Genomic DNA, 23,407 nt, shown 5'->3' on the forward strand with positions numbered 1-23,407 from the left:
AATCCCAAATGGGGTGTTGGTTCAAAACCAGATTCACCTGCTTCCTAAAATTACCTCTAAGTATTTCTGCTGGCATTTCTGTAAGAGAACTGATCACATTTTTTCTCAGCATAAATTCCATAAAGTGCATTAGAGTAGATAATTAGTATCAATTGTTACTGAGACTAGCGGTAACATTTGGTAATGTTATACATAGCTAAAGTCAGTCATACACAGATTCCTACTTTGACATAGCCCCAGATCTTAAGAAAGAGTCTAGATGATACAGATCCATTTGAAATTGTTGGTCAATTACATTTTTAAAATAATCAAGCCATAATCCTGAGTTTGCTTTCTTGTATTCCTGGAATACATAACTGGCCTGAATATTAGAGTTCAGTTTGTGAATCACAGGTATTTAGCTGTTGCTGTGGTGGTTGAAGGACAGAACCGTAGGCAGTAACACTGTCTTTTATTAGCGGAAACCTTGTCCCATCTAGTCCTTGTTAGCAACCCTGGTAAGAATTATACTCCAATTTAGGCGGTCAGGACCCTTACAAAACCAAAATGTGTGCCCATAGTCAGATCAGCTAAATTGGGTCTCCCAGCAAACCCATATAGCCTGTGGGTGAGAGCACAGTGTAGAAAATGTGTTGTCACACACCAGCATGCCCCAAACCAGTAGAGACTGGTAGGAGCGCTGGTTTGGGAACGCAGACAGCTCCAGCACTGAAGCGCCTGGTGCTGGCAGGGGCTGCCTCGGGCCAGAGAGGTCCAGGCACCCTGAGACCCCCCTGCAGGGTTATTGCCGGGTGCCAGGGGAGGCAGATGAGCCCTGCCTTGCTATCCAGAGAGGCCTGAAAGCGTCGTCGTGGACAGCTGCACGTTTGGGAGAGGACCTGTGCTCAAGACCTTTGCTTCTCTCCCAAGGTCTGTGCCGTCACTGGATAAAGCACAGGAGTGACCCGGGGAGTGGGGACCGCAGTGCAGCTGCCGGGGCAGGGCGTTCTGGCTGCAGGGCTGGAGTTAGGCCCTCTGTCTCGGCTGGACCTGCAGTTCACGCGTTGCTGCCTGCCTGGCATCCTGACTTCAGCAGGCAGGACAGGGCAGGCATATTTTCAGCATATTTTACAGCCTGGTGGCTGGGGGCATGCACTCAGGGTGGAGCAGGGAGGTGCCTGCCACCCCTATCTCCCCAATCTAAGGTATGTTGAGCTTGTATATGTGAAATAAAAATACTTTCCAGGGATGGATAAGCCTTCAGAAGCCCTGAATTAAACAGGCTGTTTGGACATATCTTCATAATGCCTATAATTTCTCCTTCCTTTATGCTATTTTATATTAGTATGTGCATGCATTGAATCACTGAGGGTGATACTCTGGCTACCTGCACAGTCAGTGGACAAGAACTGGCTGTGGGCTTAGGTTGCCTGCGTTGCCCTTTGGGAAGTGAGCTATCTGCCTTTCCTTCAGAGGTATCCTGGTCTCTGCACTATCTATATAAAATGTTTGTGCATATGGTCTCCACCGTTACTAGCAGAACAGGCATCGACTTTTGCAAGGATGTATAATCTGAGCATTCGGCAACTGTCTTTAAATCAATCTTTTTTGATTAGTCACGAGGCACAATTTTGATTCGTACTTCTCCAGCAGAACTGTTGTCTGTCCTAAAGACATGACACCCAGGAGTTGCCAAGGCATCTGAAACACCAGTGACACACTTTTGTGCCACCCTGACCACCTTTTTGGCCATTATAGAAGAGATGAAAAGAAACAATTTTGTATGCCTCTTCTCTTAAAGATTAGCATTAGATCTACCTATTCTACCTACTCCATCATTTGGACTTGGAGTTTAGTGCAAATCAGCTGAGCAGCACAAGAAAACTGGAAGTTCTTTATTTTTCTCTGAACATCATCACTCAGAGGTGCTTAATGGGGCCATCATTAGAAAATTAACAGCTCAGCGGTGGCCATTCTTTCCCAGTATGAACCAGCATGTGAGCTGGCACATGAGCTATGCTGCTGAAATAGACTGTACCAGTTACTGCTCTGAACTGCAAAATGTTTTTGATCAGAACACTGGTTTTCTAAAGGGCACATTCTAGCTGAAAATATAATGGGAAAAAATGTAATTCTTTCTATATTGAATTAAAAATAACCTGCAGCATTGAAAGCTGGGTTTCATTTATTCATCTTGGATTTGACAGCCTCCCCTATTGGCAGAGCAGTGCAGAGCTGCTAACTGGAGAAGACAAGGAAATTTCATATTTCACTGTAATTCCTAAGACATGACATGCTGAAAAATAAATTAAAAAAAAATAAATCACAGACTACCAAAAAATTAATAGACTAACAGAAAAAAAAAAGTCATGTATATATTTCATGCTTATACTTATTACAAAACTTTAAAAATATTTAAAAATATTATTGGAATTAAAATACACTGTTTGTTTCATCAGAGAATTATTATTTTATATGGCCTAACACATGCCTGAAAAAATAGATCTTAATATTACACATTTACTGGATAACTAATATTGCCAAGTAACAAATATAAATATGTTGTGGCATTTCTAAAACTCACATACATGTGTATATGTAATATGTATAGTGTTACTACACTTTGGGAATTAGAATGCTTCCTAGTATGTGATATTCCCTCCAGTTGTAGAAAAAAGTGTGTATCACTTTTTCGTAAAATTTTTTATCACTTTTTGCGTAAAATTAAATTAATTATCAGCAATAAATGATTCCTAAATAATCATACCAAATATTCCGATATGGTACTGATTAGTACTGCCAATAGGGAAGTCACTACTGGTCAGTGCGATATATGCATCTCCCACAAATCTGAAAACTTTTTGTTCCTTCCTCAACTCCCACTAGGCCTTTGCCATTTATACGTTGGTGTTTCACTGTTTCTCTGGCAGGTTATCTGCTGTTCATCACATACATAATACCAGCAACATTTCATATGCACACATTAGTGGTAGCCTGCCATTCTGTAGGTTATGTTGCATTTTCTTTTCTGCAGAAGCCTTCCCCACCCTGGTCATTTGCTGTCCATAAATTTATTTCCTTAAATGTTCTTTAAAATGCTTCATATGTTAAAAATTAACACATGCAGTAGCTATAGAGCTTGGAGCTGCTTTTCCTTTTTAGTAAAACGGTACCTGCTCTGTTTCCACCCATCTTAAAATTTGGGTTGTCCCAAAGGAGTCTAAAATACCACAGCCACATTGCAGAGCCACAGAAGTGCTACCTGCAGGATCTCCAGAGTATCCTCTGTAATCGTCTTCCTATGTGGGAGCCTGGCTCTGAATAATACGGTGTAAAGAGGATGCAAAACAGGATACCAGACCCCACAAAGTGGTAACCAGAGAATAGTTAGCATTGTAATTTTTTGCTGTCCAGCTCTCCGTTCTCACTGTGTCAGACTGCTTCCTGGCCATATATTCTGTCGTCTGGAAGGGGGTATAAAATTTTAGGAGTGTATTGAACCCCTTACACATCAACAATTAAGTACCCACTCAAAGCAGAAACATACTCACTCTGCTAGGACTTTCCCCAGATAGATGTCGGCTGTAATTGCCCTACATTAAATCTCAAACATAACAGTCTCGGAACTCACATTCCTGTGAATACCAAAGAAATAACATTCGAATGAAATTAAAGGGTTATTTTCAGTGTGCTGCAGAGGGATTAGCTACACAGTTTTCTTTAACAATAACAGTATTTTTAAAGCTAAACCCTGACGCACAGCACCAAAAAATATAGCCTAAGGCCTACCTTAAATTAAATAAAGCAAGAAAAGTTTAAATTAAAGCTGTCATTTACCTTGCTGCTGTTGCATATATAATGCAGATTGTCACAGGTGGTATCAAATTGAGTTGGTTCAAATCCATTATGTTGGTACAGCTATTATATTTCTTTCAGGTACATAAATCTAATGAGACCTTTTGTGCCACCATATATTCAATCTTTCACCTGAATGTAATAATACTTTTTCTGGCTATTTATTGCTTTTGAATCAGACCAAAAGATTCACCCTGTTATAGTAAGGGACTACAATATAAATCTGGAGATTGCATATGTCATACTGTTAGTTACTTTTCTGTTTATTGTTCTTTACGTATTTTATCAAATTACGTATGAACAATTCTCTTACAATGAATGAATGCTATTCATGTTATGCATTTAGGGTGAAATTCACTCCTGTGAAAGTGGTCTCATGAGGCCCTAGGTACTGCTTAAACAACATTTAAATCTGTGCATTGCTCAGTGGTCTCTGAATACACACACTCACCTGTGGGACCCTACCATGCCCACGGGTGGGACTACACAAAAGCAGCTTGGAAGAACTACATTTACTGGTAGGTAATCAATCTTTTTAAGGGAGGCTGAAGTGGAACATAGAATTTTATTCAGGCCACAGATAAATTTCGCTTACCATGGGCAGTGTGATGTTTCCATTGAAAAAGCATTATGAAAGTTAGATGCAGTGAAAGCACACCAGAAGTTTTCCAACGACAGCTTGGCTGATACAGAAGTTTTAAAGAAATGCCAGAAATAATTATTTGTCATTAAGATTTAATCATGTGCATAGTGTGGATTTAAGTGCTACCATTTTTTGCTTGAAAACCATTTGAGAATGAAATGATCACTTAATACATCTTTTGTGCTGGCTCTTTTAGGAAATAACATTTTTCTTTGTATGTTACTTTTCTAAATGTTCATCAAAGAACCTCTGTACTGGCTGGTTTGAGTGCATCTGACACACAGGAGAACTTTTGAGAGTCCAGAGTGACCTCAAGTTTTTGTTTTTGTTTTTGTTTTTTTTTGTTTTTGTTTTTGTTTTTTTTTTCCCCTTAATGTAAAGTCTCCTAAGTGGTAGCTATTTTGTGCTATAAAACCATCAAATATCAATGGGTAGCATTTGAGGTACCTTGCACAGTATAGCCATGTGCCAGCTGATGTGCCCAGCCACTAAGGAGGGTGCAGTCATCCATATGGAGCTCAGTATTGCCACCACAACAGGACCATCGTGCTCCTAGGATCCTGGCTGACGTGCTTTAAGCTAGATGAGGCAGCTCTGCATTATGCTCCAATCTGTGGTATGATACTGGTGGATCTAGTTAGAGTATTTGCACACCTTGCTTGCATCCAACGTGTGGAGAAACAGAGTTGGTCTGCAGTAATCACCCTGACATCACTTATTTTTCAAGGGCATGGCTTTTTCCATTGCTGGAGCACAACCCCACAGCTGAGGCTCGGTGCCATCCTTTCCACATCTGGTGGCGTACCACTGGCATGCAGCCCTGGTATACTTGGTAAACCTCAGCTCAGACTAAACAACAAGCATGGTCCAAAACCCATGGCAGTCAATGGGACTCTACTCTGTCTCCAAGAGGCCTTGAGTCAGCCCCTACGTCAGTCCACAGCAAAGCTGGGAGATCTGTCTTAAGAGGATTACTTTCCTAATGAGATTTTTGGAGCTGCCTATAGAAAGTAACAATCTTGGCTAAAAAGACATGGTGTTCGTTATCTCAGACTGAGAATCTTTTTTCCCACTGACTGGGTGGTTGGTGGAGTGGCTGCCTACCAAAATGGAAAAACTGCAAATTCAGGATCTTCTCCATGTAGGGCTTTATGTGACTACTTCAAGAAGTTCCTCTTTTCTCTGAAAATCCACCAGCTTAACATAAGTGTGTGTGTGTGTGTGTGTGCGCGCGCACACATGGTTTGGTGTTGTTCTTGAGGCAAAGGTTTCCAAGGAGAAAAACAAACCCAGTTCACCACTACTATAGCTACTTTTTTTGCAGCTTTTTGGGGTGTGCTGGGCTGGCAGGTGCTAGCTAAGAAGCTTTCCACACTGGGATAATGTGTTCATTCATATTTGGCATGGTTACATTTTGGATCGACCACTGATGCTTAAATTATGTGCTTAGCTTCAGGAGTTTAAGAGGGAGATGAGTATAGACAGAATTTCAATAGTGCTTAGCAACTGAAAGCTCTCATATGGGTAGTGAAATACAAAATTAGTCTTCAGATAATGACATAGGACCCCACAAACGTTATGATAACTGTTATTATTAATGACTGTTGCTATCATTACTGCTTTATTTCCAGTACAGTATTTACTGTGTCTAGAGTGTTTAGAGCCAGTGGTTGTGGTGTTCACCCAGGCTGGCATGGCACAGGCACTGTCAGTACATAGGTTATCTCTGACCCAGCGTGTTTGGAGATGAGTCTTCTCCAATCCCCCCTCATTAATTGGTGTTTTATTTTGATCAAGGTAGTACCAGTGGAAGTGTTCAGTATTTAAAGTTTGGGAGTAGCATTTTAAGACAAAGCAAAAGGTAAAACAAAGAAAAGTGGCTAATCATTGGCTTTACCATTTCGCACCCACCAGCCTCACAGCTCAATAGTGCTAATCACAAAAATCAGCCGACATTCCATGGACATGGGGGATTATGGTTTCCACACAAGATGTCACTTCTGTTTATGCCTGGCATGCTCTACTTTGCTAACTTTCTATATGATCCCTGCCCACAAAATAAGGCATATGTGGTTTGGGGAGGGTCCTGTCTCCTAGTATTTCATATTTTATGAAACCACAAATACAGCAGTCTTACAAGCTCTTGAAATGAAATACAATTTGAGAAATGTAATCCATTACCATTGTAATAGAATTTCTATAAAAATAATAAAAGAAAAACAAGAGAAAATAGGTCCTGAAAGTTATAGGCCAACTGGGAAGTCATTGTGGCTTTGGCCTAGCTATCACCATGTCAGACTTCAGCCTTCTCCCAGGCAGCAATCTAATTGTAAATTATGTATATACAGAACATCATTTCTTAGCTTTGGCTTTTAGTGACCCCCTTCCCTTCTTTCCCTTTCTTCACTCCAACCTCACACATAAGAAATATTGAAGTGTTTGCACTAATGGAGAAATGACAACGTGCAGTCAAACTTAAACCAGCTGTTTCTCCACACTGTGAACACAAAGAGCCAGGCTGGTAATATTTATAGCTTGACTGGCCTCTAGTGAGCCAGACGCTGACTGCCTTAATTTGCCATGATGGCCTTAAGGCTTGAAGCAGCTGTGGACTGCAAGATAGCCAAGGAAAGTTAAGCAAAAAAAAAAAAAAAGAAAGGATTGTTTCAATTAGCAAAAGTTATTGCTTGATTGAAAATTAACGGCTGCTGCATATACAACTCAATAAACAAGCATCTTTTGTCTTGCTTACAGAAAGCCAACAATGTTGCATGGGTTGGCATGTGGTGTTTGCTTTCTCCTTTCCCCAGAGAAAGGAACTGGAGGCACCTCTGCATGCCACACTGTGACATCTCTGAGCCACCCCTAGGCTGGCCCAATGCAACCCTGTGCACCTTCTGAGCCTGGGGCACCTCACACAGAGATGTCTGCCCCTGTTTTGGACACCATGGGGGTGTGTTAGCATGCAGCTGACCCAGTCCCAGCCTCTCCACAGCCCTGGCCTGTTGGGGCTGTTGAATACTGTTTAGTTGCCCCTGCATAGCCCTGCATGGAGCAGTGCACTTCCATGACTGCGTGGTCCAGTGAGGACTTCAGTTTTCCTTTTTTTTCCATTTGCTTTGTCCTCTTAGGACTGCTTTTGACAATCACCTTATAGAAAATATAAATAGACTGTCACCATGGCGTCAGCATCAGCTTAAACCAGCTCTAGCCAGCGGTGCAGGTCCCTAGGGGCTTCCCTCCCTTCCACAGACCTCAGTAGCTCAGTCCCACCCTGGCTGTCCCCTTTCCTGTGGGCGAGCACCACCTTCACACAGCTGCCCCACGTGGGTGGGGGAGTGACTCAGGTTATAGCTAAGCACTGAGTTACTTACCCAGCCACCCATTTATTTACTTATTTGCGTACTCACTGGTGGAGCAGCTCCCCAGCCAGTTGCTAAGCAGTTGCATGAGAGCCTGTGTGAGCACCCCAGGGATATTTCGACCTACGTGTACTTTCTGGCATTTTAATGCCTCTGTTATGCTGGAGTCCTCTGTGGGGAATTTTGTGCTGCTTTCACAAGAAGCCTTGGGAGGGAAAATAAAACCTCTGTTTTCCTTTCAGCAGGTTAAGTATAGCAGTGCTCACACAGCAGATTTAAGGGCAGGTGCCGGCACAGGAGCAGAGGGCTTGGTGCGCTTGCAAGGCTCGTCCTGGTGTGCGCACAGAAGCTGGGCAGCCGCATCCAGCTGTGGTGTTGGGTGATGAGAATGCATGGTGGAAACCGAGCTCTGTCAGAGCAAGTGTCAGGGCCTCTGCTGTCACAACTGAAGGTGCTTGTCAGAGTTTCTCAGTACCAGTGGGGATCACTGTTGGTGTCAGGGAAGCAGCCCCTGGGGCTCTGCAAAGCTGCTGGTGCAGCCAAGCTCCTGCTCCGGCAGCTGGGGAGCACAGGTTCCTTCTCACCAGGGAGGGTTGGGCTGTCACCAGACATTGCTGCCAAAGGAGAACCCAAAGGAGGATCTGCAGGACCCCTATTTGCATGTCACTGCTGTGGCAGGTCTCAGCTGATGTGAATCCCACTGATTCATGAAGAGATAGAGGGTTTAGAGAGGGGCAGAGAAGAGAGTTTGGGGTGGCAGCTGTGTAATCCTTTGAACTGATATTGTGGGCTAAAGTACGTCAGGTGTGCTTTAAGAAACAGCAGTAAGAAATCTCAGGGAAATGTTGGGTTTTTTTCTTCATGGTCCACTTTTTCAGTGACAAACCATTTTTGGGAGGGAAGTGCTGACCAAATTCACTACAACTTGAGTAGTTGCAGTGAATGGAGATGAGCCTGAGCATGCCTTGCAATATACTCAGTATGGGCTAGCCTTTACATGATGTCATTTTAGGTAAATATGAATTTACACACATTGGCCCAAATTATCTGAGGGAGCTGGCTTTGCATAGCTCTCCCTCTTGTGCAGAAGGACGTGGTGGGGACATCACAACTCTGCCAAGCCATTCCCCTCTTTCTCCAATCACTGGCATTATGAAATGGGAGAGGTGAGGAGAGGAATCTGTATCCTGTAGGTCAGTGTCATCGTCTGTTCACCAGAGCCTAACAGAAGAAAAGTCCCTGATATCTCAGTGTGTCCTCTGACCTGACCAGCCACAGGCTGGATGGGGACCACACATGGAAAACTCTTCAAAGACATCCTTACACCACCCTATTCTCCAGAGACCCCATTTCTATAAGTAGCCTGTATAAGGAAGTTATCTAAGCTGTGGTTATTAAATGAGTTTATAAAGATATGTAGATTTTTGGAGATACAGTTTTTCTCATTTATTTCTCTCTGAAATTGAGAAATACAAAAGAAAGGGGTTTATATGACAGCAGTGTCACAGAGATAATATAAAATTTTGCTGATTCCTATTCTGTGTTTCTCTGACACCTTGCATTTTAACACAACACAGGTGTTTTATGTCACACAGGGAAAATAGTAGCATAGTGAAGAGGAAAAATATGTTTCATACACGTATTTATGAACTTACATCTGCTTTCATCAGAGTCAATGGTTGGCAAAATTCCATCAGCTTCAGTAGGAATGGGTGCTAAATTTAATTATTGAATCATCTTGGTTCTAAGTAACTGAATAAAGGTGAGACTTCTAGGTCCAACGACCCATGGAGAAATACTTTCTTCAACAGACATTTATTAGCAATAAGAGCTGAATCAGCTCAGGACTGGACAAAGTGCTCTTGGGTAGCATGATTATAGTCTTTCCACTTTTTTTTTTTTTTTTTTTTTTTAATTCCAGGTGTAACACAGTATATTTACAAAGGGTAAAAATAACATGCAGCTGTGAAGAAAAACATCTCGGGTTTCATTTCAGAGCTGGAGCTGAGGATGAATCACTGCAAAGCTGCGCCCTTTACACTGGGCACACTTTCTGAAAGCTGCTTTTCCACTGCCCCTGCTCTCCTGGTGGTTCAGAAATAAAGCAGACTCACAGAACGTCCTAAAAAAAGCCTTTGCAGACAATCACTCTCTTGTTGTTCTGGGCACTAAAATTACCACTTTCTAGTGTCTGCTTGCATTTTCAGTTTTGCTTTCTATACTGTAGAAGTCCATTCCAGCCATTTGAATTAAGCCTTGGTTCACTGGTATGCATAAACACACGCTCAATTTGGAGTACCTGAGTAGTCCTGTTAGCTCCCATGGAGCTGCTTACATGCTTGAAGTTAAGCATGGTCTTAGAAGATTTGCTGAAGTGAGGATTTGCTTGTCCACCCAGTAAGCTAATGGGACAAAACCCTTGACCATCTGCTTCTGGATTTTAATGAAAAATTATGACTTATTTATGATCTTCTTCCCTACCCCCATCTGTTTATATTCAGATCAGAAAACCAGCTCAGAAGCCCTGTCAGATTGCCAAAAGCTGTGTGCTACTACTGGATCTTACACATCATTTACTGTTCAGTGTTTACAAGACTGTTTTTAATGCACAATTGCCCATAAAAGTGGTGTAGGCTAATATCAATGTGATATTTCACATCAGCAGCAAGACTTTGATGTCCCTATATCCCAAGTTCCTTTTCACAGAAAACCAAAATAAAGTGCCAGTTAGTTCAAAGAGTGCTGCTAGCTCTCTGTTTCACAAAAACATCCCTAAAAAGTCTGCGAAGGGGCTGCTTGGTTCTTTCATTTGTCTTTATAACATAACTGACGTTGGGAGTCAGGGTGGGCATCTGCACAGGTATAAGAGCAGGAGATGGATGATGTTTCCAAATATATGTGATTTAGTATGAAGACTCAATTATGCTTATATGCCATTTGTATTTGTTAAAGGTAAACAGAAAAAGCCAACGTTTCAGTCACAAGAAATCATCATAAAAGCTCTTTTTCAACACGTTTACATCTAAAAGAAAAGGTTACTTTGTTTTGCTTAGCTCTGTTTAGACTGAAATATGCTGCATCCCAGAATTATATTTAGAGGAATGTAGTGGGATAGAAATGTTAAACCTGAAAGAATAATGCCCAAGTATTCTGTTTCTGAGAGGAAAGGCTAAGTTCACCGCCACTCAATGACAGGCAAAATTATTATTCTGTCCTGTGGCTGACAAAGCAGTTGTAGGACCTTTACACAAAGCAGATTTCATATGTAATACGCTATGCAGCATCCAAGATATTTTATACCTGAAAAAGGTATGTGGAGCCAACATTTCCCAGACAACATTCAAGGCCCTGTTCTTTCTCTTAAAGAAGACAACAGTAACCATTGAATGGTTTCTGTGATATATTTTATTTTTAAACTGAAAGCCATCAGCAGTTTGTTTTGTTTTGTTTTGTTTTAATATATACATTAACACAACATAGTAAAGCTAGTACTAACACTGTGTAGGAAATAACTGATACACTTAAATACTTTAAGTATTTAAGATGTATTCTAAATCTTTTCAGCTTTCCAAGTGGTAGTTACTTTTTAAAATGCACATGTGAGAATTATAACTGCATTAGTTCCTGACCTGTGGCAGTGCTGAGCAGTCAACTCAACCGAGTTGCTTGGGCATTAGTTAAAATATCTGTCACATCCTTTTCACCTATGTTGAGCAGACAGTGGTCCAAACTATATATTATTTTTCCTCTTTTGTCCTCAAACAATAGCAAAACTCTTCTGGGAAAGCACCTGTATTCTGACCACCAGTGGGCTTACAATGACATTGCTCCCCAACACTTGCGGCAAGAGATGGGATTTCTGAGCTGGGGAGAGCAAGAGACTCTGGGTGAAACACATTTGGGAGGGCAGGGAGCAGATCATGAAACATGCTTCCAGGAGTCTGGGTCTTGGAGGGTCTCTCGGTTCTCCAGATTGCAAATTAGTTGGTTTGCAAGGAACCAAAATGAAGTATTCACAACCTGACTTGCTGCTTGTTTAGTAAGACCATAGTACAGTTTCAGGAGTTAAATGGCAGAACTAAAAGAAAGCTTGTTAGTAATGTAGTATCACTAAAAAAAACCAAAACCCAACTAACACCCTCCTTCCCTTGCCAAACAGCCTCTTTACATTTGAAGGTATTCCCCGTGGCGCTGTTCTTTATTTTGATTTTTGTAACAATTTTTCTCTCTCTGATGAAACACGTTGTAGACATTAAATTAAGGGACAAATATGTCTGTGTCTGCCAGAAAGAAAACTGTGATGCAATTAAAATGCCATTAGGGAACCCCCTGTGGGATGTTAAACCTAAAGACTCTATTCAGAAAGAAAAGCCAAAATTAAAGAGGTGTCTGGTTGCAGATCCTCTACAGATTTCCATTTCTTGACTACAGTACCATGGAGACTGTGCTAGTCGGGAGCTGAAAGGTTTTTCCAGTCGTGTGTGGTATTTTGAATCATGGCTTTGGCAAATGTTCCTTTTCTGTCAGCCATACATGGAAGTGTGTCTACATTGCATGACATAAAGTGCAACTGATCATGGCCCACATGAAACAATAACAGTGGTGAAGATGGAAAGCTGTCCAAGCCTTGGACAATCCTTGGACAATGACAACTATTAACAGTTTTCCCTCAGCAAATTTACATTAAGTGTGTCTCTGTGTTTGCTGAGTTGTCTGTGAGATGTTTGGAGAGAGAAGTGCAGATACTTGCAGCCATCAGGCTCAGCAATCTTATGGGCAAGCCTCCATTCTAGCCCAGTATCTGGAAATAAATTGTTAGTGTCTATATATTTGGAGACATATAAGAGCCTGATCCTTTGAAAATAAAAATATGGTTCATTGAGGCTGATAATTTTTTCTGAGGCATCTGAAGGAAACAGCAGAGTCATTGGGTGGTAGGTACTGCGTTTTCCAGTGGCAGCCCAGCCCTAGTGCTCAAGTCTCATTTTTTCCATTTCATTCAGCATGATTCTTTGCTGAGGATATTAATAGGGACTGGAATAATAATAGAAGCACACCTCTCTTCTCTGTCTAGGAATTCTCCTGATGACTGCAGCGTGGCAAAAGGAGGGAAAATGGTTAGCGGCTCAGACAATGTTGGGATGAACTATGGAAACTACATGGAAGAGAAGCACATTCCACCCCCAAATATGACTACCAATGAACGAAGAGTCATTGTGCCAGCAGGTTAGACTCTCTACACAAAAATTTCAAGAAAAAAAAATGCATTTCCCCTAAGCCTACTAACGTTATTTAAGAAGTTTTGGAGAAAAGTGGCAGTGTGATACAGGTAATCAGGAAGAAAAGAGCAGTAGTTTCCCATGGTTATTAAGAGAACCAGCTGAGAAACATCGTAGTGAAGCCACATCTTCAACCTGTTCTCCCTATTTCAGCAGCAGAACTAGCTGATTACAGGCACTCAGATCTTTTCTGACTTCTCTAGCTCCTTTTGGAGTATTTCACCCTAAAGTAGGCAAAATAAGGAGCCACTTCCATTTCCTAACACCAGGGACTAGCTGGGTTCAGAGTGTGTGGGAGAGAGAAAGGATCACTGTACCACATGATATCACTGCAAATACCAAATGCAATCTGGCCCTCAGCACGCTAAAAACACAATAGCTTCTGTAAAACCAAACATACATTGAAAAAGCATTTATCTAGGTTATCCCCTGAGTTTGGTTGGTGTAAAACATTTTAATAAGGAAACTGACAACTCTGCTGCAATATAAGAGCACAATTGAGAAACTCTTGGTTAATCTTGGCAAGCTTGGTTGTGGGATTCAGCAGTTAATTGAACAAGAAGGCATTCACTCCTGTGTGCCTTGTCCTCCAAGCAAACCTCTGCTGGAAGGTTTGCTGCCTAGGTTTGCAAAATAATTATCATGCCTTTTTCCAAAGTCAAAGCATCAGACCATCATGACATATGTGTTCAGAAACCACTGTATATACATAGCATAGGCACAGCACCTGCAACCTGCAAACAGGAGGGAATGTTTTGCTGCTAGTTCCTCTCCAGCAGAGATGTGCCTATCTGAAACATTTCTGCTACTGCTACGTTGCTTAATATTCTTACAGTTTTTCAGTTGCTAAGATATGCAAGAGTACTAACTGTGGCCAATTTTGCAAGCTGTGATTATTTCAGTTATTTGTCAAGATATGTGTGGACAAATATGTTGCAGTATCTTCTGCAATGGTATTGACAGTTCTATTCTGAAGACAGAAGAGTGATGCACTGAGTAGTGAAGTGTCCTGCCAACTGGAAGCAGACCACACTTAAATCCATGACATTTGAATGCCCTTCTAAAACATTTGTCTTCTTGGTGTTTGGCACTTTTTTGTAGTTCTTTAGTAACCTTCAGCATAGTTGGCTCAGCAAGATCTTCTTTTCTCAGTGTATTCCTGGAGGTGTGTTTTGAGGTGGATTTGAGTGACATTCAAGGAACAAGATGGTCACAGTCAAAGGCTTGCTATTTTGAGGCCCCCAGAAGAAATGGACGGGTAAAAAACGGTTGGTTTTGTTTGCCTGTGGCATAGGCAGTGTGTAGCTCATGTGGCAGTGTTTAAGAATAAAAAAAGCAAAATTCACATTTCCAGCTGTGGTAACTTTCTCATTATCATAAATAAGAAGCATTTTAAAATTATAGGCATAATCCAAATGTTTTGGTAAACTTCCTGGTATTTGGTTGAGTGAACTGAATGTAGTTGTTGGAGACCTCTGCTGTAGGTGTGGGCAATCTCATCCAGACCCTAGGTTTACCAGCCAACTTACATCCCTTTAGTTTGTTACTTATTTCATACCAGATGGATGGGTTCTTTTAAGTGTTTTTTGGTGCACTTCAGAGAACAGAGAAGCCCTCTGAAGCTCCAGAAGATTAAATATTCTGACTTGCAAGGGCTTAAAAGGCCAAGAGAAGCATCAGAAAGGGGGAGGCACTAATGGGTAAAGGATTGGGAGCAAGCAACAGCATGACAGACTCTGAATAGTTCCTAGCCTATGGAAAAAGGTCCCCACCTCTTTCAGATCAGCTTTCCAAACAACAGTCAAAAGAGAGGGAATGGCACCGCAGTTAAGCCATAGAAAATCTATTTAGGCTGTCATTCAAATCCCAGCCCTTCTACAGACTTTCATGTGATGGACTACAGCCATTTGACCTCTGTGCTCCATTCCCTGTCTTCAGGATATCACAGAATCAGTCATTTGGGTTGGAAGGCATAAACTTTTGAGGAGTTAGTTTTCCATTGGCTTTAATCTTCTCTCTGCAAAAATTATGAATTCTTCATGGAATGAGCTATCTTCCATTATAGGGATGTGCACTGCAGGTCTTTAGGGACCTTCATGTTGATGGGTGCATACTGTAACTCAAGAATAGGGAAGAGTAGAATGGAAAATAAATAGAAAAGGAGGAGTTTAGAGGCAAAGAAAAATAAGTTTAAGTTAAAATCAAGGATTCATTCAAAACCACAAATTATTTGGCTTTACGTTTTACTAAAAGTCTGGACTAGTTCTTGTTTTTTTCCCCAGATGGTCTTGCCAATACTTAAGGTAGTAAGTAAAAACCTATGCAGGTATAGGAATGTACACCAGTACAACATACCAGTCTAGGAAAGGAAGTGAAGAATATTTCAATATGACCCAATGTAGTTTATAAAATAACTAGCCAAATCTGTAGGTATATAATAGCTTATGCCTTAGTTAGCTTAGTTAGCCTATTTCTACTTCGGACTTGAGTGGAAATTGCACTTGAATAAAGATACAAATTCAACAGAGAGCTTTGAAAATTGTGCAGATACCAGTTGCAGTGCTGTTAGTGGGCTCTCTTAAATACTTTCCTAAAGAATATTCTCTGCATGAGGGCAGGAGCCTATGTTAATCTGTGGATAAAAATGCATAAAAATAACAAGAAGGACTAAATGGGAGAAGGATCTCAACAACAGAGGGTTTGTTAATAATCAGAGCTCACAGCTCTTCCCTAATTGTTTTTCACAGACAGTTATTCTCCTTTGTACTCAACAGGCCAAATTAATTCCTCATGTATCTCCATCAGTCAGTAAACAGGGCATTAAGGTCTCCCCAGTTGGACTGTGGTCTACATTTACTTTGTACTGGTCCAGCACATCTGCACTCTCCCCTCTCTGTCTAATTTTATACTTTGTGATACCACCAGATCCTACATTATGGAGCACAGACCACGTACGCCAGTGGCTGGAATGGGCGGTGAAGGAGTATGGTCTCCCAGACGTGGACATCTTGTTGTTCCAGAACATCGATGGGAAGGAGCTGTGTAAAATGACCAAAGATGACTTCCAGAGACTCACCCCAAGCTATAATGCAGATATCCTCCTGTCACACCTACACTACCTCAGAGAGAGTAAGCTAGTTTTCTGACATTATGGTAGTGGTTACAGTCAATCTGTGGTTGACACCAGTCTTAGATTTAATGGTGTGGATACACTCAGCTGGGTTTTCAAATATCCATTGTAAATGTTGCTGTTCCTAAGACATAGTAGGGAGCCTGATCCAAAGCCTTTTGAGTTTGATGGAGAGGTTCCCATTAATTTTAGTTGACTTTAACTCATGCTCATTGAAGAAAAGACTTAGGGCTTATTTCTACATGTCTATCTCAGAGAAAAATCAAATTGAAACCCAGCATATTCATCAGTGTACTGTAGGAAGAAAATCATGTGGGATTCAGTGCTAATGTTTTTTCTGGTCACATACTAATTTCTATCCATTTTAACGATGAGAATGCTAAACAAGAGTGCAACCATTGATTCATAAAGTGAATTCCAGGCATGATTCTAAGGACTGACAACAGTTTGCTCTGCTCTAAATCGGATCAGGAAGATTTCACCGAATTGAATAAAAATTCTGTAAATTCGTGGAAAAAGGAACAATCCCTGAAGTCCACATGCAAATTACTTGTAGCACATATAGCTAGCATTTCAGAGTGAAAGAAGGAACTAGTGAATTCCTGGCTTGAGGTCTTTCAACTAAGCTTGAGTAAATTTTGCAGGTTTGTCTGTTTAAAGAAGTTAAAGTGGACATGGTTTTTAAAGAAAAAAACAAGCATTGCAACACCAGTGCGGTGCAGTCTCCTCCACACGCACACTGTCAATAATCAGTCAGAAATATTATGCATTCATAATGTTGAATAAATGAATGCCCTAGTTTAAGTAGTCACACACACGTCTCCCTCCAAACTGCAGACCGAAACTGACTGTTGGTAGACTCACATTCAAACAATCCTGTCAGGGGAAAATATGGTTTAAAAAGATAATTCACAATTTTTTTTTCATTTTGGTGTTGCTTTTTGTTTTGTTTTGTAGCTCCTCTTCCACATTTGACTTCAGATGATGTTGATAAGGCCTTACAAAACTCTCCACGGTTAATGCATGCTAGAAACACAGGTAATGCTGGCACTGCTATAGGTCATCTTCTAAAAGCACAGGATTCCTTTTTATGGGTTGCTTGCTAAAAATGGAAATGGTAAATCAGGAGGGTGACAAGCATATCCTCTCCTTCCTGTGTGTGTGAGTTTTATGCACAGACACACAGAAAAAAGGTGAGATCACACAGGGCCAGATGGTGCAATGATGGTCTCCTTACTGGTAATTTCTTGTGTCCTACAAGAGAACGGGGTCCCTGACGCATGATAAACAGGAGGCTTGGGGCCTTTGTCTCTGGCAACTTTTTTTCTCATTCTATCTCATTGTACGGTCAGATCTACTCCATGGATCCCCACAAGGTTGGTGGAGCTCAAAAGTGCTTTAATGTTTGCTTAAGTGTTGTGGGCTCTGGTGAATGCGGACTCTCTCCCCTCTCATGCAGTGTATATTATATAATTCGATAAAATTGCTATTTAGGCAGTTAGCTCATCTCATCTGTCAGCTATATGACACTTGAGCTGGAATCTCCAATAAATTTGATGTTGTAATCTCCACTAATACTGATCTGATTGTAAAATGATTTTTTGTTAATATTCACCCTTCTGTTAATTTGGCTCAAAAAAGTATTGAGTGTAGGTAGGAGAATGATACAGTACATGCCTCAAAAGCACCTGTCTTTCAGGATTAAAATATTTATGAAAATAATTCAGGATCAATTTTTTCTTGCTCTAGCAGTTGTGCAACAGAGGATGGCATGGAATTGTATATATAGTATGGTATGCATACTGATTAAAGATGTTTGGAATATTGCATGATCATGCCTGAGGGTATTAGTTACCTACAGTGACCAGAAATAACAATTCTTTATGAGAAATGAAAAAGATAATACAAAGGATAATGCAAAAGGAAAAAAAAAATAATAAAACCTTGGATTGCAATGCCTCTTTCATATTTAATTTAGTTTTTCACTGTGGTAAATAGCAGTGAGTTTCCTAGGAAAATTAACTAGATTAGAAGATCTCTTCCTGAGATTAGATGTTTGCCACTTGATGTAAAGTCCTACTGTGGGCTGTAGGCCTGCTGCAAGCCCCACCAAAAGCAACAAAAAATTTTCCATTGACTTTGATGGGGTTTGGAATAAGCCTTAAGCCCTTTTTAAAAATAGGTGGACTCGATGGTCTTTTCCATCTCTGGCTTTCCAGATTCTAATTTGCCACGCAGTTTCCTTGTACGGTTATCCAAGTGTTGTTCAGCAGTTCTATGTGTTATCTTTTTCTATATGTGTGCACTGACAATGATATTTTGAAATTCACTTAACCAAAATGAGATTATCTGCATTTCTGTCATTGGGAGTGTGAATAATATCATGCTGATCATCCGCATAAGGAAAATTAGTTGTTCTGTTGGTGTAAGAACTTTGGAGTGAGATGGTCAAAGGATCCCAGAAGAGTTCGAAACATGTTTTTAAAGTCAGCAGTAATTGCACAAATCCTTATGACCCTTTTAATGTTCCTAGAGATGTTCATTAGAAGTCTGTTGATGTAGTTAGAGCAATTTCAGTGCCTGAGATAAGTGAGGTACCATTTTCTATATCAAGATCAGTATTTTTAATTTTCACTCTGTGAAGAGAATGAGATCTCTGAGGGTCTGACCCAAAGCTGACCAAAGTCTGTGAGAAGATTCCTGCAGACACCAGTAGGCTTTGGCCCAGGCCTATGGTCTCTGTTGAAAACATGAACCTATTTGGGAAGTGCATGCACGAATGAAGAGAAGGCAAAGAATTTTTACTTCAGAAGGTATGAAACTACCTGCCCAGGTGGAGGTGATTGTGGTGAAGGTAGGAGGGAATTGCCTGAACTTGACTGTCTCCTCCCTTAACACAGATTTTGCACAGACTTTTATAGAGTAATTTGAATGGATTTACACAGATGCAAAGGCTATAGGAATTAATTTTATATATAACAGTCCTAAAATAGAAATTAGTTATTAATAGTCTTCATTCAGACACACTACAAGAAGGAAAATATCAGTGGACTTAGGGACTGTGAAAAAGAATCTTTAGGTGTTATGTTTTCTTTTTTCTCTTTAGGAGGCGCCACTTTTATTTTTCCAAATACATCAGTTTATCCAGAAGCAACACAAAGAATTACAACCAGGCCAGGTATGAATAATGACCACCTTTTGTATGCTATGATCTTCCTCACTTCATCTCTTCAAGTATATCATTATTTTTCTTCTTCAGCTATCTTTTTGTAAATATTAGGCGATATTTTGAATACACACACATATTATATACATATATTTTATATATGTGTGTGTGTGTGTATTTCGTTGTGTCAAATGAGATGATTAAACAGAGAAGTTTAATAAGTCTTTCTTCCACATATCTGTCTTTGAAGCAATGGTATCTACTGTTTAAAGCACCAGAGAATCAGAAGACCTGAGCTCTATTCACTGGTTCTGTTGCACTGTCCCAGCACAGTTACTTTTCTGTGTGCTTAATGTCTCTGTCAAATGAGGCAAGAATTCCCTCTTTTGTAATGCTATTTGAAGTATATTAGGAACAAGTACTCTAAAGGAGCAGGATACATGTTTCTCCTGCTATCTACTTTTTATTTATGTTTGAGGAAAACAAACCCCACATCTGATTGTGAGTTTAAGAGACTAAATCAATGAAATGAAAACCTAAGAAAGTTATTCTTGCTCAAAGGTTTGTAGCCCTTGAAAGTATCTTGGGTGTGCTGGTTTGTGAAAGGCTAAAGGGAGTAATTAAGTAAGATGAGGACATTGCTATGAAGCTAAGTATTTTCTTTATATCACCTTTCACCACTAAAGATGCTGGAAAAATGCCTAATCTGGACATCTGCTTTTCCAGTAATAAGTGAAAAGTACTGTGGGACATCAAGAAGAGTTGCAGCAAAATACTAAATTTAAAGGATATCCATTACTAAGCCAGAGGCATACGTCCAAGTGTTCTGAAGGGACATACACTCGAATTGACTGAGCTCTCATGAAAAGATACATTCTCTCACTAAAAACAGAGGGGTTTTTGGGTAGCAAATATTTGATCTGTCTTTCATCAGTGGTCTAGGGTATAATCCAGGACAGTATATAAAAGTAACTTTTATATACACTTGTATACACATATATACATGTCTGTAGATTTGTTAAATAATAATTTAAAAAGATATATAGGGAAACAGCTACCAGGACATTATGTGATCAAATCCACACTGCTCAGTTTCTAGGAAGACAAACTATTCTGCTAGATTTATTGGTCTGTAGTAGTGAATAAAAAGGAAACCACTGATCCAATGCATACTTTTTGCCTTTGGCTTTCATAAGGCCTTTACCAAAGTGCCCCACAACTACCAACAATAAAAATTAAATCAGCATATCACAAGAAACATATCAAGAACCAGCTAATTAACCTGTTACCAAGACTAAATAATGGACATCTTCAGTCATGGGTGCTTTAGCATTCTCTGCCATGATCTATAGTTATTAATAATTGGAAAAAGAACACAATAACATTTGGTATAAAACTTAGAGATTAAATACAATTTTGTCATTACTTAAAACCAGAGATTCCTATAAAGGATTCCTATACAGGCATCCAGAAGTCTTGTTAGAGAGAAAGGAACTGACAGTATGTTAACAGCTGAAAATGCAAGTTGATAAATGCAGTATAAGACACGAGTTATTTGTATATCTTACTGATTTCAAATTATCCCTCTTCACTCATGAAAGAAGGACTTAACGTAGGTATTTTTATGAAACAATGAAAGCCAGTGCTCTAGTTGTTGGCCAAAGTGAGAAAAAAGTAAACAATTTAAGAAACACAGTGGAGGATCATATGGGAAATCTGACTGCTATTAAATATATCAGCAGTGTGGCCTTCTACAGAAAGCTTTGTGAATCATCCCTTATCAAAAATGCTATTTGCAGAATTAGAAGGTGCTTAGAGCAAGCCATGGAAATATGGAAAATCTTTCGAGCGTGTTGAAAGATATAAAAGTTTGAAATTGTTCAACTCAGGGTCTGGGGATGAGGAAACATGATGTAATTATCAAAGTGAGGAGTGACACAGAGTACCTGCTTAGTCTCGGTTTTAGAATATAGGAGATTCAAAAAACAGTTAGATACTTTCATGAAACATTAAAGCAGACTGTGGTCCTCATGGTCAGAGGTTATAGTAGCACCCAGGAGCTTTGAATGGCACAGAGGAATGTGGACATAAATATGAATGAGAAGACAAAGCATAGCTATAGAATCCATTACCAACCATGCAATGTAGAAGTGGATGCCCAAAACTCTCAGTAGTTTCCAACTAAAATGAACATGTAACATTAGACCAGAGGGACCTGGGTGTCCTGCAGGAAATAACCATACCAACTGAGAAGATTTCAGGCAAAGTCTAGAATGAGTGTGCTGTGAAATAATACTATTTTATGGGTATGTTTCCAGTGGACTTGAACAGCACCTGGACGTTTTAATCCCATGATCCCGCATATCAGGCATAGTAAACTCCTTAATTTCATCATTTTTGTCTAAATCACATTTATAGTGACACAAAACGAAATGCTTTATGTCAACATCTTCCTGTCTTTACATAATTACTTTTGGGAGTTGTAGTTTGGATATAGGGTGTCTATTTTTCTGTGTAAACTGGTGTATCCTAACTAAACATTTCCTACAACAAACTGTCATGTGCTTTTGAAAGTATTAATTTTATCTTTTACAATTCAAAGTTGACAAACATCTTTAAAGTCAGAATCTTCATTCAGAAAAAAAATACATTTTTTTTTTTAGAAATTCAGTTTGCTCTCAAGAAACTATTTTGTTGACTTATTCCATGGGTTTCCTTTTAGTTAAATGTCACATTTCAACTAGACTGCAAAGAAGCTTTTCCATAACAAAGCACCTTTCATGTGAGAGCAATAGCAGACCCTGGGGACAATGACTTGATGACATGAAAAAGGTCAAAAATGAGGGGGGAAGGGAATAAATAATGTTAAATGGGATTTAGCCAAATCCTGGGGTGCAATTCTGCAGTAGGTAATTAAGCATTGCTATTGTTAAGGCACTACAATAGAAAATAGGAAATGAGTGGGGCTTGTAATGAACTTTAATGACAAAGGAGCTTGTAATGAACTGTCATGACAAAGGCGTATTTCTTCAGTCACCTTTACAACAGAACATGAGGTTTCAGCAAGCTGAAAGTAATTACAATGAAGATATCAAGAGCTCAGGAAGACCTAATATGGGTTTGTCTACATGTGTCATCAAACAAGAGCATTCCCATCAAAGATTTGTCCAGGATAAGGACATGTTGTACTAATATCTCATGAATAAGAACAGATCTGCTTATCTAGGATAGCAACATGTTTATCAAGGCACAATACTGAGCTAAGAATGAAGTTGGAATTTTGTGCTATTTCAAGAAAGGCTGATAACTGGATTTTTCTTTTAATGGATAGGGTGTAGGCAGAAAACCATCTTATGATGTGTTGAGTTAAAAGGCAAAACAGTTTTCTCACAGTACTAAATTTGTACCAAAAATATTCAAGGCTGCAAGTGCCACTGAGTACAAGCACACAGCATCACACAGGCCTCTCAGTGTACAGGTGTTTAATAATTTGAAAAAAAAAGAGGAGAGAGGAGAGGAGAGGAGAGGAGAGGAGAGGAGAGGAGAGGAGAGGAGAGGAGAGGAGAGGAGAGGAGAGGAGAGGAGAGGAGAGGAGAGGAGAGGAGAGGAGAGGAGAGGAGAGGAGAGGAGAGGAGAGGAGAGGAGAGGAGAGGAGAGGAGAGGAGAGGAGAGGAGAGGAGAGGAGAGGAGACTATGGTAGAGTTGCACAGCCTAATGACAAACACATGACTTCGATGTGATCTTTCTCCTCTATTTGTCTGTAGTCTTTCTGGGAAGGGAATGGAAGAACTGGAGGGAAAAAATATGTCCCTTATGTCACCAGAATCTCCATGACAAGTCTGCCATGGAGGTAGAGAACTGGCCAAGCAAGGCAGGACTGGATAAGACATGCAAGCAGCCTACAGATGAGCCCTGTCCCCTTCTGTACAGATAGAACTTGGAATCCCCTGGAAATGTGAACAGGGTCCCTCTGAATTTTTTTGCCAGATGATA

At 40.2% G+C, this 23,407-nt stretch overlaps 1 protein-coding gene across 5 annotated transcripts in view; it reads left to right on the plus strand.

Annotated features, from left to right (window-relative positions):
- ERG (ETS transcription factor ERG) overlaps window positions 1-23,407 on the plus strand; it is a 107,751-nt gene that overhangs the window by 75,354 nt on the left and 8,990 nt on the right. For 3 of the 5 annotated variants that reach the window (XM_033011379.2, XM_033011380.2, XM_033011383.2), the window contains exons 3-6: window positions 12,914-13,065; window positions 16,044-16,247; window positions 17,206-17,286; window positions 19,355-19,426. In XM_033011379.2, the coding sequence (XP_032867270.1) occupies window positions 12,914-13,065; window positions 16,044-16,247; window positions 17,206-17,286; window positions 19,355-19,426 (509 nt within the window). The remainder of the gene's footprint in view (window positions 1-12,913; window positions 13,066-16,043; window positions 16,248-17,205; window positions 17,287-19,354; window positions 19,427-23,407) is intronic. The other 2 variants (XM_033011381.2, XM_033011382.2) reach the window with 1 other exon arrangement.

Source organism: Tyto alba, unplaced genomic scaffold (assembly GCF_018691265.1).
Source record: "Tyto alba isolate M040663 unplaced genomic scaffold, T.alba_DEE_v4.0 Super-Scaffold_14, whole genome shotgun sequence".
In the NCBI taxonomy this organism is placed as follows: Eukaryota; Metazoa; Chordata; class Aves; order Strigiformes; family Tytonidae; genus Tyto; species Tyto alba.